The following is a 17790-nucleotide window of genomic DNA, read 5'->3' on the forward strand; positions in this document are numbered from 1 at the left end:
ATTAGGCCTCCGGGATGCACACTCATCAGACGAAACGGGGAATTGCTTCCACTTCACGCCTGTTTTCTGTGTGGTCGTGGTATTTCACCGGGCGAGCCGGGCCAATTCGTGCGAAGATTTTAAAGCGGGCTGTTAAAATTTGCCGTGCATGTGGGGAGCAGGACTTTAACCATTCTTTAGTGTAGTATTCAGCAACAGTATTTCTTTATATATAACTTGTATGATGTAATAATTGTATTGTTTTGTTGTGATAGTCGTACACCGGGCTCGCGCCAGCCGTCGCCGGCAGAAGAAGAAGCGGGCGGGGGCGGCGGCGGCGGGGGTGTGGTGCGCAACGGCGAAGCGGCCGCCTTCCCCATGCTACCCGCGCACGCGTTGCCCGCTGCGCCCGCGCCCATGCACCATCTGCCTCATCTGCAGCATCACCAGCACCACCAGCACCCGCAGCACCCTCAGCACGCGCCGCACGCGCAGCACGCGCAGCACCCCCAGCACCCGCAACACCCACAGGTACATACATATACAACATTTCGTATTACTTTTTGTGACAATGAAAATCAGGTTTTCATCTTTTAAATCTTTCATTGTTTGTCCCCACTTTTTACAATGGATACAGCTGAATTTGATCAAAATCCCACTTGATGTTATGTAATGAAAAATGGTACCCACTAGCTTAAGTAACTCTTAATTTTCTCTCAATATCATGTGCAAGCGACTATTCAATATTATCTTTTTGCTTTAATTCCGTTACATTCCAAATGTCTATTTTATATGGTCTGAATGGAATAATAAAACTTGTATTTTATTCTTCTCCAGCACCACCCGGGTATGTTGGGTGTGCCGCCGCTGCAAGGATTGCCGCATCCACAGCATCCGCAACTTCATCCTGGTAACTATACTTGTCTTGTATATCTTTAAATTATAAATTGATTATCATATAAAAAATATATGCTGACTTTGAATTCATTTTTACAGGCATGACTTTGAATGACTCCATGAATCAGCACATTGAACTCGTTTTGCAAATGGAACAGCATCCGCAGTTCGATAACAGCAGCTTTGCAACTACGCAGCAGGTAATTGTCAACAATTTTTACCTTATCCTTTTACTCTGAATTAATCAAATATATCTCATTTTGTCCCTTATACAACCCCTAATCGAAATAACTTTGGACTTCGATAGATGAAGAGACTGTTTGTGGTTTCTATTATAATCTATTCTTAATGATGCGATCATTCCTAATTTATGATATCACTAGCTTTCGCACGTGACTCCGTCCGCGCGGAATATAAAATAAATCTTAACTTACAGAGAATCAAACAAGAATCCATCCATCTGTCCATCCATTTAAACATTAGCATTTATAAGATTAGTAAGAAGTAAGATAACTTCTGTGTGATATAGTAGAGATGTACATGTGTTTGTGTGGGCGCAGTACGCGGGCGGAGTGGGCGCAGTGGGCGGCGTGGGCGCGGCCAACTCTGGCGTGGGCGGCGTGGCGGCCGCAGCCAGCCTCGTCAACGGAGCGTCCGTGGTGCAGCCCGCGCCTGACTCCGCGCAGCACCACCAGCCCTTCGAGCTGCAGGTATGTCGCACGCTTTCACAACACCCTCCACCCCTCGGCAAAATATAGATTTATACAAAATACATGGATAAGTACAAAAGTCGTGGATTTTCGGTAACTATCCGCTGAATGCTATTGATAGATGGTATAAAAATAATAATATTTTCGTCTGTTATCGATGCCGTACGTTTTTAATTCCAGGGGAAATTGTTAACAATCGATAAATTGCATTTCGTATGAATTTATTGACAAAATGACGTGTATATTTCGTTACGTTGTGTTAGCATTCACCATTCATAATATGATTTGAGCACCAATAGCTCTATTTTATTTAACCTATAATTTGGCAAAGTATAAAATACAGTAAAAAGATTTTTTTTTCATGTAATTGTAATTGATACACATAAAACTCGTAAAAAAATATTAAAAAAATCTGAAAAGCTTAGTTTTCCTGAAAACTTATGTATACAGTAAACTTACATTTAAATGTTTAAGTTTAGGGTTATAGTTTAAATGTTCAGTCGGTTACTGTTGTAATGCTAAGATCAATTCAATAGTACAAATTGTATTAAAAATACAATTGATCTGCAAATATGGTTGCCAGATTTGAGTATCTGTTGTGTCGAAAGTTTGACTTTAGTCCTTCAAAAATGGTCGATTTTTAGTCTTTAACATAAATGTTGTTTTTAAATACTTACATTAATATATTAAAAAATAATCCAGTGAATGAATTGCACTTTGTGTAACTGATTGGTGATCAGACACTGATCAAACATTTCACATTTTAATACGTCAACAATTTCCGCCCTTGTTCAATTCACATTTAGGTTGTTGAACTGCAGGCATTCATACAAAATTGATTACCATGGGAGACTTAGTGTAAATCTTACTATTATATATGTATTTTATTAATATTATAAATGCGAATGTTTAGATGTATGCCTTGATGTTTGTTTTAAGGTATCTCATGAACGGCTGCATGGATCTCGCTCAAATTTTGCATAGATATACAACATAGTCTAGAAGAACACATAGTCTACCAATATTTTTTTTTCTAATCCCCTGCGGATAGAGTCGTGGGCAACAGCTAGTTTACACTATAGATTTACATGAAGTAAGACCACTGAATGACTGAGTGCGGTTGTAAAATTCTCATTTTACATTCAATATTAATTACACATCCAACAAATAAATTGCAGACGTAAACAGGTTGGGCAGGTTGGCTGACCCCTTTCTCAAATCGATTGTATAAGATTAGTGAAGAAAACACGTTGATTCGATCGTAATTCAGGATATTATTATGTCATCTATTGCTACACATACTAATATTTTAAAGGAATTATTCAATTTTGACATTTTTCAATTGCTTTCAAACAAACAAAACAAGCTCATACGGTATTTTGTATGTGACATGATATTTGTCTTCTCATGTTGTATGTCTTGAAATGTTTCATGCGATGTTTTGAAAAAATTAATCATACATTTTGACGCTTAGAATTAACTATGTTTTATTCCTCATATATCATTGTCCATATTACCGTGTCTAAAGTTCTCTCAAATGAAAAAAATAGCTTTTTATAATTAACAATTATCGATTTTTGAATTCTTTACGCTATTCAACTAGCAAAAATAAATATGAAGCAAAAGTTAGAAGTTTTAACACGAGTAAAACCAATCACTTAATGTCATTTTACTGAATTGTTTTATATTTTTGTTTATCGTCCGTTGACAAAGATTTTTCAGCGTAAATTTTTCCTCATTCCTTATAAAATTTCAACATCAATTTACTCGACTACTTAAAACATAACGTGTGATTACTTTATGAGAAATATTTTCATTTCTGTGCAATATGTAGCACGAGTAACCAACTTAGTACCTACACCTATTATTTAAATTAATTGCCGTGAAAGAACATAATCCTCGTATAAGTCGAAGGACGACTTGAATAAATTGCACGTAAAAAATGTATGACAGCTAAATAAGTATTATTTGTGTTATGTGACTTTGCACTTTTGTTGGTTTTTTTAATTGATCAGCGTTCAAAAATTATTAACTGTAAAGTCACAAACACGTTCAGTTTTTATGTTTGCCAACTTTAACAGGACATTCACCTGATGGTAATAAGCAAGACGCTAATAGTCTGTAATATGACCCGAGATTAAAATGTTTGGCCCCATCACCTTGAAAAAACGTCAGTCATTACAAATATGGATCGTATTATACATTCGAGAAATCTGCTCTCGGTAAATAAAGCGATTGTAGATGTAATTGCTCGGTAGAACATTACATTTATAGGTTTTTTTACTGTAAAAATTACATTAGGTACGGAAAAACAAGGTTGATGGGTTATTTTAGATTTCTTATTCTACAAGTATCTTTGATATTTTTAAGATAATTATCGGTTATATAAAACTTTAAGAAAAATAAATCTTACATTATTACTATTTATGAGAAAGGAACTTCCTATTACCTAATAGTTTTCACATTACTTAAGTTTTAGAATAAATATTAAGCAAATTGAATCGCATCAAGCGCCTTAGGTTTACATAACGCCGTTAGAATTTTAACTAACGCGGCTTGTGTTTGACATTCTTTTGCTCGTATATCGCGTACGTTAACCCCCACAATTGCACGACTCGCGAGCCGCGCGGATCGCTTCCTGACTGACCGCTGTGTGGTTACTTCAAATTATGTGGTCCAGGATCTAATATTAGTTGCCTTCCAATCGTCTAGTCTGTGTAAAGTACTACAGTCTCGTTGTATACTTCGCACATGTCCATAAAATATGTGTATATATTTAAAATCTAATTTATCACGGAAGTAAATGTGGAGTTTAACCCGTGGTTTCATAGTAACATTTTGTTTAAAATGTGGTTCAAAGTATCGTTTAAGGTATTTAAAATGCTTGTATAAAAGAAGCGCGTAGTAAATATTAATTTCGGTGTCCGGGTCGAGGACCTCTTGACTTTAATAAATTTAAAGTAAACTTAAAGAATTAATCGTAATTAATTATTGTAAGACTAATTTTGTAACTACATTTAGCCTTATCTAAGCCTTTCTGGGGTGTATGAAAACAGACACTAATCATAATTAAAAGGAAAGGTTTCAGAAGGAAATTCCTCAAAAGATTAATGTAACGTATGTACAGAACGTACGGGGGACGCAAGAAAAGAATTAAAAAGGGTTTATGATAACCAAATCTAGAATCTATGGTTTTATCAAATACTACGCTTCCCAAAAGTGTTCCGTAGTCCAAAAAGTTTTAGAACCGCTCGTGTAATTTATTGAATTCAAAATTACCAATTCATTTCATAAATATAAAAAAAAAATTGCTGTCCAGGTATCGAACTAAGTTAGAAATCCAACAGTCTAGGAAGTTATAAATGTATCAAGTTATAATGAAGCAGTACAGTACAAATTGCTTTCGTTCGTGTTCGATTTTGTCATTGATAATTACACAATTAGCAGGTTGCAGCTCCACAAGTGATTTGATGTCACGATTTACAAACAAACGAATATGAAACGGAGTGCTACAATGGAATGGTAATTTACTCATTGTTTTTGTTTACGCATTGTGTGTCCGCACCTGGTGGTTTTCGTAGCCTCCATTTAATGTGTTCATTGACTTGCTTTAATAAATAAATTGGGTTCATCTTTTTAGTCGAAACTTTGGTTGTTTTTTAGCCACACTTGTATAAAGATGGATGGATCCAGAATCCTAGATGAGTCATTATGTTCGACTTTGTGTGGCGTTAACATGAAATTGGATTAGTGTTTTCTGGAATATACAAGACAATTTTCTGTATATATAATTTTGTATCAGGAAATAAATTAATAGCAACCTAATAAAAATTCATTTGTTGTATGTTCTTCGAATCTTTATATTAAATTAAGCCCATATCTGTAAACAGCTGAATAACTAATAATTTATGAATTTATATAATATTTTTGTCTTTAGCATTGTATTCTATCAGTCCAACGATAAGTCAGTTTGTGGTCTGTGTTTAATCAAACGATAACAAAAACAGAATTACATAGATAACAAATTTAGCGTGTTAAAAGAGAGACGAGACCTCTTCATCAGAATAGTATAAAAGTTCCTACGATATTACAAAGTATAAATAAATATAATATTTATTTTCGTTCATGAGGTATTTTCACTATAATAATAATTTCCTTAGATTTTTATAGCACTTGTAGACAATAAACAAAATTCCACATTTCTCTTAAGAAAGTACACAACAGTGAGGTAATTCAAGTTACCTCTACAAACGCGTACAAACAAAAAAGTAATTATTCTGTACTCCTACAGACAAAGCATTAATTTACGCACACTAGCCGACTCACCGTACAGTTACTTTTAAAAATTCACGCCGGTCGTTTCTTTGTACAAATGTTACGTTTTTAATTTAAAGAAGCGGTACTAGCAACGGTGTCTTCACCTATGGTAATGTGTAGAATTTGGTTTTATAAAAGGGGCAATCTTCTTCTCATAACAGAGCAACAGGTTTTGCCAAATGTTTTGAAGTTTCATTTAGATAAATATTGAATACCTTTTATATATTTCATAGTGCATTTGATAGTATATAGTACATCGTTTCAAAGTGTATACGTGGCCCCAGCTAACGAGTGACTATCTCCGGGATGTTCACACTACGCGTCACTAGGAAGCAATAAACCCACACCCTAACTGCACATAACATTACCGATTGTAACGGTATGGCGGCGTGATATAATCGGAACGAAACCTGCGACGCTATCCGCCGCCACAGCGCACCAGATTCCCTTATTACATGCCTTATCGAAGTTCTCGTCAATACAACTTCTTTTTAATCTTTTGCACGCAAAATCAAGTGCAGTAAAGGTTATTTTTTGTTTTGATATCATCGCCAATTCTGCATCCATATATCATATAATCAAAATACAGTGGAGTACAATATATCGTACAAATACGTTAGACTTATTAAAAAATATTTTCTAAACTAATCTAACTTCATTCTTCGTATTCTTTGCCTTCGCTCCGCTGACTACAGCGGTAACGAGAGGTCATTGCACTCTTAACAATTATGTCACTACTTAGTTTGTTAATCTGCAAGCCGTGTGAAAATGTAATATACCGCGCTTCAATGCTTCGCGGCCGCGCAACGGCTGACTCCACGGATTCTGTCGCACATTATGTAAACATCTCATTTTAGTACCAAAGACTAAATACGATTTATTAGTAGATGAGATTATGTTTTCTGAATTTTACTTTATGTATAATTAACGGACGTTCACTTGACTATTCATTACTGGCAATTAATTCCCGCGGGTTGCGCTCCGCGGCGCCGAGATCGACCTCGTGGGAAATTAAACTGTGTGCGGGCCGTCTTCTGCCTGCTGCGAGTCTCGTCTCGCCTCGCCCCGAACACCCGCCCGCCCTCGCGCGCACACATGTGAACACTTTCCCTCTTGGATTTTTCCAAGTGCACCTGCATGAATTTGTACGTCATGCAAAAAATTACCAGTTTGTTAATCATAGGTTCCGTATTCGCGTCGGGTACTTCAGGTATAGATAAGTAAATGTCTACGTTCTAAAAGATTAAAAGCATTGTCTCTTTTGTTTTCCACTGCCTAGTCACGCACGGAGCAACTTATTAAATAATCAGATGGGTATTGAAATTAGTCTGCGGTCCGTTGCGACCTCACGTGAGTGGCTCATCAAATATGGAGCTGTAATCAGTATGGAACTCGCAAAGTCCTCTCGGCTTTGGCGTCACAATCTAGAGAGGAGAGCATTTCCTAATTTGTGTTTTCAATGGAAAATCAACGATCGTAATACTTGTGGTCATATAATAAAAGTGTTTCATTCAATTTCATTTTTTTTTAGCTCGTGCACTACTTTACAGATCACTGCAATGGTCTCACTTAATTTACCGTTAAATCCGAACTGCTTTTTGTCGTTACGGCGCTTTCTTTCGTCGGAACCACGAACACTGTGTTGCAACGGAGCGAGCGGTGGTCGCGTGAATCGGATCGGAATCGAGGAGCGCGCCCGATTGCACGCCGCCACGCACCACCGGCCGCGGAGAAATTTAAGCATTTGGACCTCGCCTCCCGCACCGCTCGCTCGACCCGCAACGCCTTGCAAAACTTATCGCAATTTTATCGTTCCTCGTTCACCTAAAATTATACGTTACACCGAAACCGATGCGCTTCAATTGTTTCCCATCGAGACTGGCTTTATAGCTATTTTACAAACTTACAATTGTTCTGTAAAGAATAATGTAGCATCACGTATTTAGTATAAAGCCTGGTCGCTCGGTCAAAGAACAATCTGGTTAAGCTCGAGGGTGCTCGGCGTAAGCTGCCCCTGTCATCGGGCCGCGGTTATGAGATTATTCTCGCTTTGACGACTCGACTCGCGCTGCTCTTTTACATTTCCGAGGCTCATATTTAAAATCCTAATTGCCTACTTTACGACTAGATGCCGCGCTAGCTCGTTTAATATATGTCACTGAAGTGTGTATACACATATATAACGTTACTGATTTCATTAATTTAACGCATATGAAATTAAATTAAGCGCGGTTTCAAGTGTGAATATAAATACTGCATACAATTCGATGCACGCTACCTAAACCCGCCGGGCGATTATGAAACTTAATTAATGGCCGACGGTTAAAGTCTGTGTTCACGGCCTAATTGATACGATATGACGTGAGTGAACGCTGCGGCTGAGTTATTACTTGCCACCCGATGGTTTCGGCGACAGGCAGAAGATGAGGGCGCAGTAATTTGTTCGGCGCCGTGCACCGGAGATAACAGTCACCTTATTGCCAGCGTCACTGCCGCCGCCGCCGCCGCCGCTACCGCCGCACCCAGCGCCCGCTAACTAACGCTTATTAAACTTTAACAACGCTCCCGCTGATCACTTCACCGTCTTGTTAACTCACTAACTTAGATTAATCGTTCGCTCGGCCTCGTTTGCGAAGCTATTTATTTTCACAAATAAAAAGGTATTTCTTTTCTACGCTGGCCGCTATTTACCTTTGCATATTTATAGCAAAGTTCTACTCTTCCACTGGTTTGTACATTTTTAGATGTTTATTACATAAAATTAAAATTAATGAATTAATCGCTACAAAAAAAACACAAGAGAATGTATCAAAAGAGAAACTTAGCCGCAACGAATTTCTTTTTATTGTTACCGCCATTCGGTTCCGTCTTGCGCGGTACGGCACAAGGAAATCTTACCCAAAATTTTACAATTGATTAATTTTTAGTGCTATAATACGTCACGCTACTGAATGTGTGTATGTATGTAATGTATAAATAATATTTTTAACATAATATTTAACGTGTTGAACGAATACGACGTTTAAGAATTGTAAATACTAAATTCCTATTTATTTACTTAAGTTATCATTTAGGCAGTGGTTAGGCGTCATCATACTCATTGAGTATGTGGATGCCGACTTAGAGTGAGCTATACGATTATATTGATAAAAAATCAAAGTGTAGAACTACATAAATAATTAAGTTTACTAATATCCCAAATAGCAAGCAAATATACCCATTGGTCCGCACAATGTCCGCCGAATGGGCAAGTATTAAATTAAAATGTAGTCATTATTCTCCTTTAACGATGCGATACGTTGAACGCTCGACACAAATTATGTGAAGAAACAGAGGAAGTGATCCAAACCTTCCGCGAGACAGTCACGCGAATAGGGCGCTTCTTGTTTTGCGCAAGTAGTTTTAGCAAGTCAAGTTAAAATTATTCGCAGTAGATAAATATAGATCTAACACGAGTGAACTGTCATTTAGGTTAAGATCCTATTTTATATACCATTTATTTATTTTTTATTTTAGAAATCACGCAGTTAATACTCTACGTACTGATAAGCTTTATTTGATTTCACTTGTGCGTTAGCAAGTCTTTCGATCAAATACTCAAAATGGCGCTGCAAGGCATCGTCGTAATTACTCTTAGGATGTTGGTAACATTATCATAATTCGTCGGGTGTCAAGTCGAAAACCAGAAATGATTTGTAGTTCTTGAAAGATAAAAATTTCATTAAAGAATCCACTATCTGGGATGAACACAATGAGCCCTTCATTTCAAATATCTTGGTGGCTCAAGGTCAAAAGCGCGATGCACAGTGCTCTTCCGCGCATTCCGCAACACCTAAAATCGTGTTACGTGCAGCGACTCGCGTGAAGTTAGAGATATCTGAAAACTACTGCAGCAATGTATAAAGACCGAGGCTATCATACGAGATGTAAGAGGTATCCGTAGTTTACTTATAATGATTTATACAAGGTCATAAATCAACTAGTAATTTTATATATTAAGCCAATTTTGTATTATGTAAATGAATTAATATCGCAAATTTTGTGTACATAACATATTTTAGTCACTTTTCACTTCATGAATCGTAAATAGGTATTTATTTAACGTTTTTGCGAATTCATAAGACTTAGTAGGTAATGTTTATCGTCATAAGTAATAAATTGATTGTTACCTGTCAGTGCTCTTAACAATATTATATTCTTCAAAGTGTATTTTATGTGTAATCACACCAAAATACAATTGTCTCTTGCCAGTTGACTAATAACAGGCCATGAACCTCTTTTGTATTTGTCGTAGATTCCGCAAAAGGATTTGCTCCGTACGACCCGCGGCCTCTGCGCGGATTTGCAATGTCACCCATTGGCACATTTCAGCTTAGTGTAGAAACCCAGATTAATGTGATATGGCTTATGCGCTACAGCTTCTTGTTTTGATGTACGCTGTTTTGACTCAAAGCATTTTTATTTGAAATATATTTTAGTATTTGTAGTCTCTTAGTATTCAGTTCACAACGTAAACGTTTTCTCAACGACCTCACCCTGGCTAATAAAACTAATACAATCCCTTTTACACCCTAGCTGTAGTAAAAAGGTAAACTGTTGATTGTTAATAGAATTGGGGGCGGAACTTTACAATGGAGTGAACGGTAATATGTTTCTATTTAACATTTTCACATGACCCTTAATTTGTTACGTATTGCGATTTGATTTATAGTTTTTCAATGTTTTCACAACCTTCTTCACAACATTTAGAGTGTTCCAATTCATCGAAATTGACATTTAAAGTTCATCGTTATGGCATTTGCGCGAGGGTGTCGACTTTGAACTTCTGTCTGATCCGTAACATTTTGACGGCACACCGAGAGAGTATTTGTTATAACGGATACGCCTTCCAATTAGCAAAGTAACGGAGCCCATTAAAATTGTTAGTTGTAAAAGCAGCAGTCGACTAATAGTACAATCGCACTAATTCGGCCGCGGCTGCGAATCAGCACCGCTTAATTAGCTCAGCATTCGAATCACCCCAGCTGCAGTGCCGCTCAAAGGATTCGCCGCTCATTATGCCGTCGTCGGCCGCTACTGTAGACTCGCGGTCGTCGTTAAATATTTTTGAATAAATGTGCGCCGTGGCGTCGAGTTTGTCGTCAGGCGGATAAAGGGATTATTCAAGGTAGAATTAAATTTATGCCCGAAGAATTGCAGAAGATAGGACACCGGGGAAAGTTAGTCACGGAAGAGAGCGGGCGGGCAGCGCGATGCGGTGTTCGCGGAAAGTGCGATAAAATCGCGTGAGGCAGCACCGCGCAGACCCCGCCGCCGCCGCCGCCGCCGCTGCGACCGCCCGTCACGCTGCGTTAATGGTCGCGCAGCACGCCACGCTTACGCCGTACCGCACCGCACAGCACCGCACTATCGAATACTGTTCACACTTTAAATATATCTTCTTATCGAATCTCATAATGCTGTTGATGCCCAGAAATCTATAAAATGAATAACAAAATGGTTACTTATATTGTTTTGAGTTTATGTAAATGAGGGCAAAATTTACCCACATGATTTGATTGATTTTCAGAAATTATATGTGATTGACCCTACTGCCCATCGCTTTAATTTTGAATCACTCTACCTGATATATGATATACAATTACTTTATAATGATGTATTAATCCGAAACTTATCATGGTATACCTAAACAATTGATATGATCTATAATATAACAATACTAAAGCCTTTGAAGTTATGTATTAAGTTCAATATGAATGTGACATTTGTTATACAATAACAACATAGCACTGAACATAGATTTTTATTCGGATTTATGTCAATTTACTAAGGTTTCATTGATAAACGTTATTGGGCATGTGTTAGTTGTAACAAAATACAATGTGGGCGTGTATTGCCTAGCAGATGGTCGGCGACCGTACACTGACATCGTAGAGCTCTGATTAAACTTAATTAACTGAAGCCATTTACTCGCGGCGGGAGCGGCCGGGCGCCGTGAGTGTTGCGCCTCTATGTACATGTGCTCCACCAGCCGGTCATTTCTCTGACACCCTGCAAACGCTCGTATTTTTACAATGTTTCTTATTTCAGTGTTGCATTCAATGTTCAAATTAATAAACAATGCTTTTGCATTGATGCGGACTAGTGCCTGACGTAGGCGTGATGGCTATTGTTGCGTTGAAGAGCAGAGAGCGACGAGGTCAAAGACGCCCCAGGACCGAACCCTATCGTCGCCGAGCGCGAGATTTATCGCGCGGCCTCACGCAGCTGGCGCGATGCCCATCGCCCCTCGCCCTTTTATCATCGAGTAAAACACGCCCGTCGCGTTAATTTGTTTGTTCTGACGCGGCGCAGCTAATGAATCGCCCCGGGCCGGACCCGAGACCTCGGCCCGTGAACCCTGCCGCGATTAAACCTTACACCCACAAATCGTTTCAAGCCCGCAATTTGTCGTTAATCACTAACATTTGTGTTTAACTTAGACCGCTGATTTTCTTAATAGTCTGAAAAGGATAAATCATCCCATATTTGCTAACAGCTCATCTCTCGAAAGATTACATGAAGATTTGACATTGCTACGGTAGTATAGTTGCAGCAACGGGAAAATGTCTGTAATGAATATGTAGAGCGTCTTGATTTAGCTCTAGAGTGAATCAGACTCAGGTGAGGTCGAATTCCACCGCGAGTCGCTCTACCTGAGCGCCAGAAATACACGCGCCACACGCGCGCGGCTGCACACAGGCCCGCACACACTCCCGCACACGATCTACTTTTCACACGTAAGCAATACACAAATACACACCTAACATAGATGATGGTTCTATTTATTTCATATATATTTAATGTGGCATTTCTTAATTATACGTAAATGTGAATGATCGTAAATGTGACTTTTAGGATAAAGTAATAAAAGATAAAAAAATATGTTAAATCGTGCTCAACCGACAATTCCCATCTCCGTACGCATTATTTCTCTGTAAACGTTTTCTTCGTTTTGAGTTTGGTTCACCACTTAATTAGGTGGTGCTCGTAAAACTGTCTTCCTCATCTAATATTTACCGCGTTTGCCCTTTTTATTATCCGATTACATGGGCTTGCACGGTTTGCAAAGCGCTGTCTGGCGCGAGGGGAGCAGTTTCATTTGTTTCTCCAGAAATTACTTCAGACGATCGCGAAGCCCACTCCGTGCGATGCTCGCCCGCCCTCACTGCCGCATGTTATATTTTAACAACACAAAATTACGTTTAATTAGCTAAGATTGTGTTCATGTTCATTTGCGCTGTCAAATTGCATAATTAATGTGTCCACAGATATGATTACGGTCATTTTGAGCTTATCAGTATCCTCCGTAGGGAACGAATTACGGGCTATCGACGATATGGGCAATGTTTTATTGCCTACACCTACAATAAGTTTTGTAATTAATGAATCGTTGTACATCATTACTTATCGTACGTCATCATTTTAAATGAAACTATAAATGTACATATTTAAAGATTGGGAAGCTTCCGAGAGCGGTGTCGGTGGAGGATAGCGTGGCGTTGCAATTAGCAGCCACTCGACTCGTCGCTGCCCACAAACCATGGCACGGACTCCACTCGTGTGTCGCCGCGCAAATTAAAACGCGACACTCGACCCCATCGCATCTCGAAACTTCATTTCCATTTAACAACGATAAATCCTGCCAACGCGTTTTCTTTATTGGAAAAAATAGTTTAGTAAAGTTTTAAGTATACAAAAATAGTAAAGTTAAATATAGCAGACAATTTAACCATGTAGTTATAGATTTTACTTGTTCATAAGAATCTGTTAAGAAATACTAACTTGTATTTATATCGCTGATATTGAACATAAAAAGAAAATGAAAAATGCTTTTGATGTTACTCAGACATGTTACATACACATAGGAAGGTGTTTATAGTTAATCCGACGCATTTCGCTACGTTCCTAACTTGTTGTTTTGAACCTAGAGAAAGACTAAGAGCAAAAGATTTGTGGTCGGGTCGAGGCGGGACGGGGGTTCAGTCTCGGGGGCGCGCCTCTTTGTAATTGAGAGCGCCTGCGGGCCGATAATTGTGCTTGCCCGCGAACTCGTCGGCCGCGCCGCGTAAATCATGCCCGTTTCTCTCCATTACCTCATAATACCAAATTGACTTGCGAGGATTTTCCGACTCACAATGAGCTTTTCCTCTCTTTGTCAGTTCACTGGCTATTCGTAGTTTCATCTATAAATAATACGTGCACAAACTGCACGCCGCCAGCATACTAGAGCCGTGTCAAAAACACCGCTGAAAAGCTTGTGAAGAATACAAGTTAAAAAGCTATTTTAGATCGTTTTCAGGTAAAGCTTACAAGATCTTAAATTGCTCCGTTGTGATAATAATTTAAAGCTATAGTTTGCCTCGGCGTCGCGCGATGTAAAGGGATAAAGAGGGTAACACCACTCGTCACGAGGAGGACGTCGATACAGTAAAGACATGCGAGCTTTTTAAACAAACTTTATCTGCTCCATAAAACAGAAAGAAGGTGTGCGATAAAACGATCGCGTGACTTGCTCGCTTCGCAGTGTCGGTGAATACCTTGATTAGGTGAAACAATGTTCTATGCATCTATACCTATTTATATTACATTATCGACTGATGCTAGATAGTAGAGCATTATTTTAATTTAACTGCAAACTTCTTTAAACAATAGTTAATTAGAAAAATCAGCAATAAATATAATATCTAACTCTTTAATATGGGTTACAATGAGCAGCCGTTTAAAAAAAGATTACCGCCTTGTCAGTTGTGCAAAAAGATGTTATTATTTGAGTACTTGATAGTGACTTAGTACATCGCTTAAAACGGAAACTGTATTTGATTAACATGATGTATACGTGATCGTAAGTGGTACCAGTGGTGTGCTGGCACTATAAGCTTATCGGCGTGACGTCAGTCCAGGGGCGGCGCCGACGTAGAACCATGTAGATCGCGAAATTGATTGCATGTTATCTGATGGGGCATGGGTTCTTCGCTAGCGTTTAATGCGGGCGTCCATCGCTCGGCACGCGATCTTTTGACAGGAGATCGGGAGCGCCCATCGCCCCAGAGCGCACGGGCCCGGCCGCCGCGGTAATTACCGCACGGCCCGTGCGTCGTCGCGACATCGCCGCTCCTTCGCCACTACATCGCCACTCCATCGTCGCCACATCGCAAAATGCTTTGCTTGTAATAATTGTTGTTCAAACGATATAAATAAACTGTCTTAGTACATGTATAAGAATACAATTATTGTAATTTTTTTTTTTTCTAAGACAAAGAGGCGGGATGCCAGTAAAGTGTTTTGCCGTGTTATACAGGTCAAGTTAGACACCGGAGACTTACCGAAATATTCATATTCGTAAAACTTTCGAGTTGTTAAAAGTGAAGGGCGATCATTTAAAACAGGGGTGTGGTAACGTGAAATCTAATTCAAACGGTTTTTTCAACATAATGTATCGCTTTCATTGGTAAAGGCACCAATACAAATTTGACCTACATTGGATCATTACCATAAATATCCTTAATAAAACACGGGACACTATAACTCTTAACTTAATTTAAAACAATTATTGCAATGGAAAATTTTTAAAACATTCTTCGATGAAATTAAATTGTAAATTTGGTTCACAACATCGAATTGGTTTTCTTTTGATTATTAATTGAAGTGTCGATGCAACGTGAATTGGTAAGCATTGTTTTAATGGTTAGGCGGAGAGTGAGTAGCGCCGTGTCGGTGATTGGAGCAGGCACGCGGATGGATCGCGGCGGGTCCGAGCCGCACTAATTGCCCGCGCGATATTGAAACAATGACAAAAGTTTTACTCCCCCGCCGCGTTCTCGCTGCCCTTCCTATCCGCTTTTTATTCAAAATTCGTTTACTCGGCTCGCAGATTCTTACTCAGCCAAGTTAGGTACCGACGACTGGGGCTATGAAAACAACAATAAACTTAATTACGTTTCCATTTTAACAGAAACCCTATGACGATTACTTTACGGCGACGCGCTTAAATCAGTTAAATGTTACCAACATCTGCTAGTGAAATGTCCATAAAATTGGACATTACAAAGTTTTCTTATTTGAATTTTTTGTTATTTATTATTTCAACAATTACATTTTAGTTAACAAGAATGACTTTATAATAATAGTCAATTTAAATGCATGCATAGTGCGGTGGCGTCAGTTTGGTCTATAAAAATAATTTGTTACGCTATTCCTAATCCATTGTTAAAGCAAGTCCAAGTTGTCATCGGTTTGTACTTATTTATTTAATAAAAAATAAAAGTATAATTAAACTTAAAAGTGAAGTGTCTGTTGAGTTGCAATCGACAGGATTAATCACCTCGCAGCGTAGGCAGGGCTGGTAGCCTCGTAGCGATGTGCGCTGCGTACGTAGCGGGCGGCCGGGTAATTGATATGGCGTTTGATGGACGGCCACCAGGCGCACTGAGAGTTGACACATGCACCGCTCACAACGCAACACTTGCGCTACATTATTACCTAACACCAATGTTTTATTCCAATATGCAGGTCGTTAATTTATATAATACAAAAATGGGTCCGGTGGCCATGTCTTCGTAGTAATTTGTATGCGAAAAAAGCTTGTCGCTTACAAATGCGTTGAAACATATAAGCTCTCTTATTTTATTTTAAACGTATTGTTAGGTGTTACTATGTTTTCCAAGTCTTTATAAATATTGTGTAATTGTATTCTTAGTCGAAGGGTCGTTTATTCGGTTTTGCATTGTTGACAGTGCCGTCCAAAGCAAACTCACCTATATAACCTCGAGTTAGCCTCTGCAAACTGAGCTCACTCTAAACTTTTGCGGCATGTCTAATAAGGCAAGCAATTTGAGGGTCTCCCTCTGTTTGCCTTCTTGTTTCACTAAGGTGATTTGATGATTTTGACTTATTTAAGTCGCGCGGGGAAGGTTGCTTCGTTTCAACTAAAACATTTCGCCCTAGGTTGTGCTGACGGCGACTAATAAATTATAAGTATTCAAAATCCCTCGTTTAATTTACTCACTTCATTTGTTATTTATTAAATTATAAGCAACGTACATTAGTAAATTGTCAATTTACATAGTATATTTTAAATGACACAATTTCGTGAATGGTTACGTCATCCGCATTTACAAAGTGTGCAAAAACAAACATAATATCAGCTTTTCCTAATTAGTTTTGTCAATATTTGTCGGTAATAATATACTACTTTATGTTGAGGATTCAATTTTATCCGCTACTAGCTATGGCCGTGACTTTGTCCCCGTGAAATACTGTCATCGACTACTCGAATAATGCAATGCTACCATTTTAATTAAATAATTTTACTTAAACTTAAAATAAAACATATTAAAATTGCCAACATTCTCAAAAACCTTATCTATCTCGACATCCTTAAACTTTTATCTCCTTACCGCCTTATTGTTATTTTGCACACTTTCGAGAAAATAGTTTTATTAATTTATATCAAACTAGCTGTCGCCCACGACTCCGTCCGCCTGGAAATATAAAAAAAAATATGTGTTCTTTCAGACTATGTTCTATACGTATGCCAAATTTAATCGAGATCCGTTCAGCCGTTCTAGAGATATCTTCAAACACCCACCCACCCATCCTTCCATCCATCCACATCACATCCATCTAAACATTCGCATTTATAATATTAGCAAGTTAAACTAAAAATAGCTCTTCAAGGCATTAATTCAAAAAAAAAAGAATAAATAGTATCCTATGTCCGCCTACTGACTCTAAGCTACCTCCTCACCAATTTTCAGCCATATCGGTAAAGCCTTCTTGAGTTATAAATAGTGTAACAAACACGTCGTTCTTTTATATATAAAGATAAGCAGCCTAAAAAATAAGC

The 17790-nt window shown here is 38.4% G+C and overlaps 1 protein-coding gene across 1 annotated transcript in view; it reads left to right on the forward strand.

Annotated features, from left to right (window-relative positions):
• Positions 1 to 17790, forward strand: part of pum (pumilio) — a 57412-nt gene that overhangs the window by 9525 nt on the left and 30097 nt on the right. The window contains exons 6-9 of the mRNA XM_013312810.1: positions 255 to 510; positions 817 to 889; positions 976 to 1076; positions 1437 to 1586. Coding sequence (XP_013168264.1) covers positions 255 to 510; positions 817 to 889; positions 976 to 1076; positions 1437 to 1586 — 580 coding nt within the window. The remainder of the gene's footprint in view (positions 1 to 254; positions 511 to 816; positions 890 to 975; positions 1077 to 1436; positions 1587 to 17790) is intronic.

This window comes from Papilio xuthus, unplaced genomic scaffold (assembly GCF_000836235.2).
Source record: "Papilio xuthus unplaced genomic scaffold, Pxut_1.1 DF827597.1, whole genome shotgun sequence".
Lineage (NCBI taxonomy): Eukaryota > Metazoa > Arthropoda > Insecta > Lepidoptera > Papilionidae > Papilio > Papilio xuthus.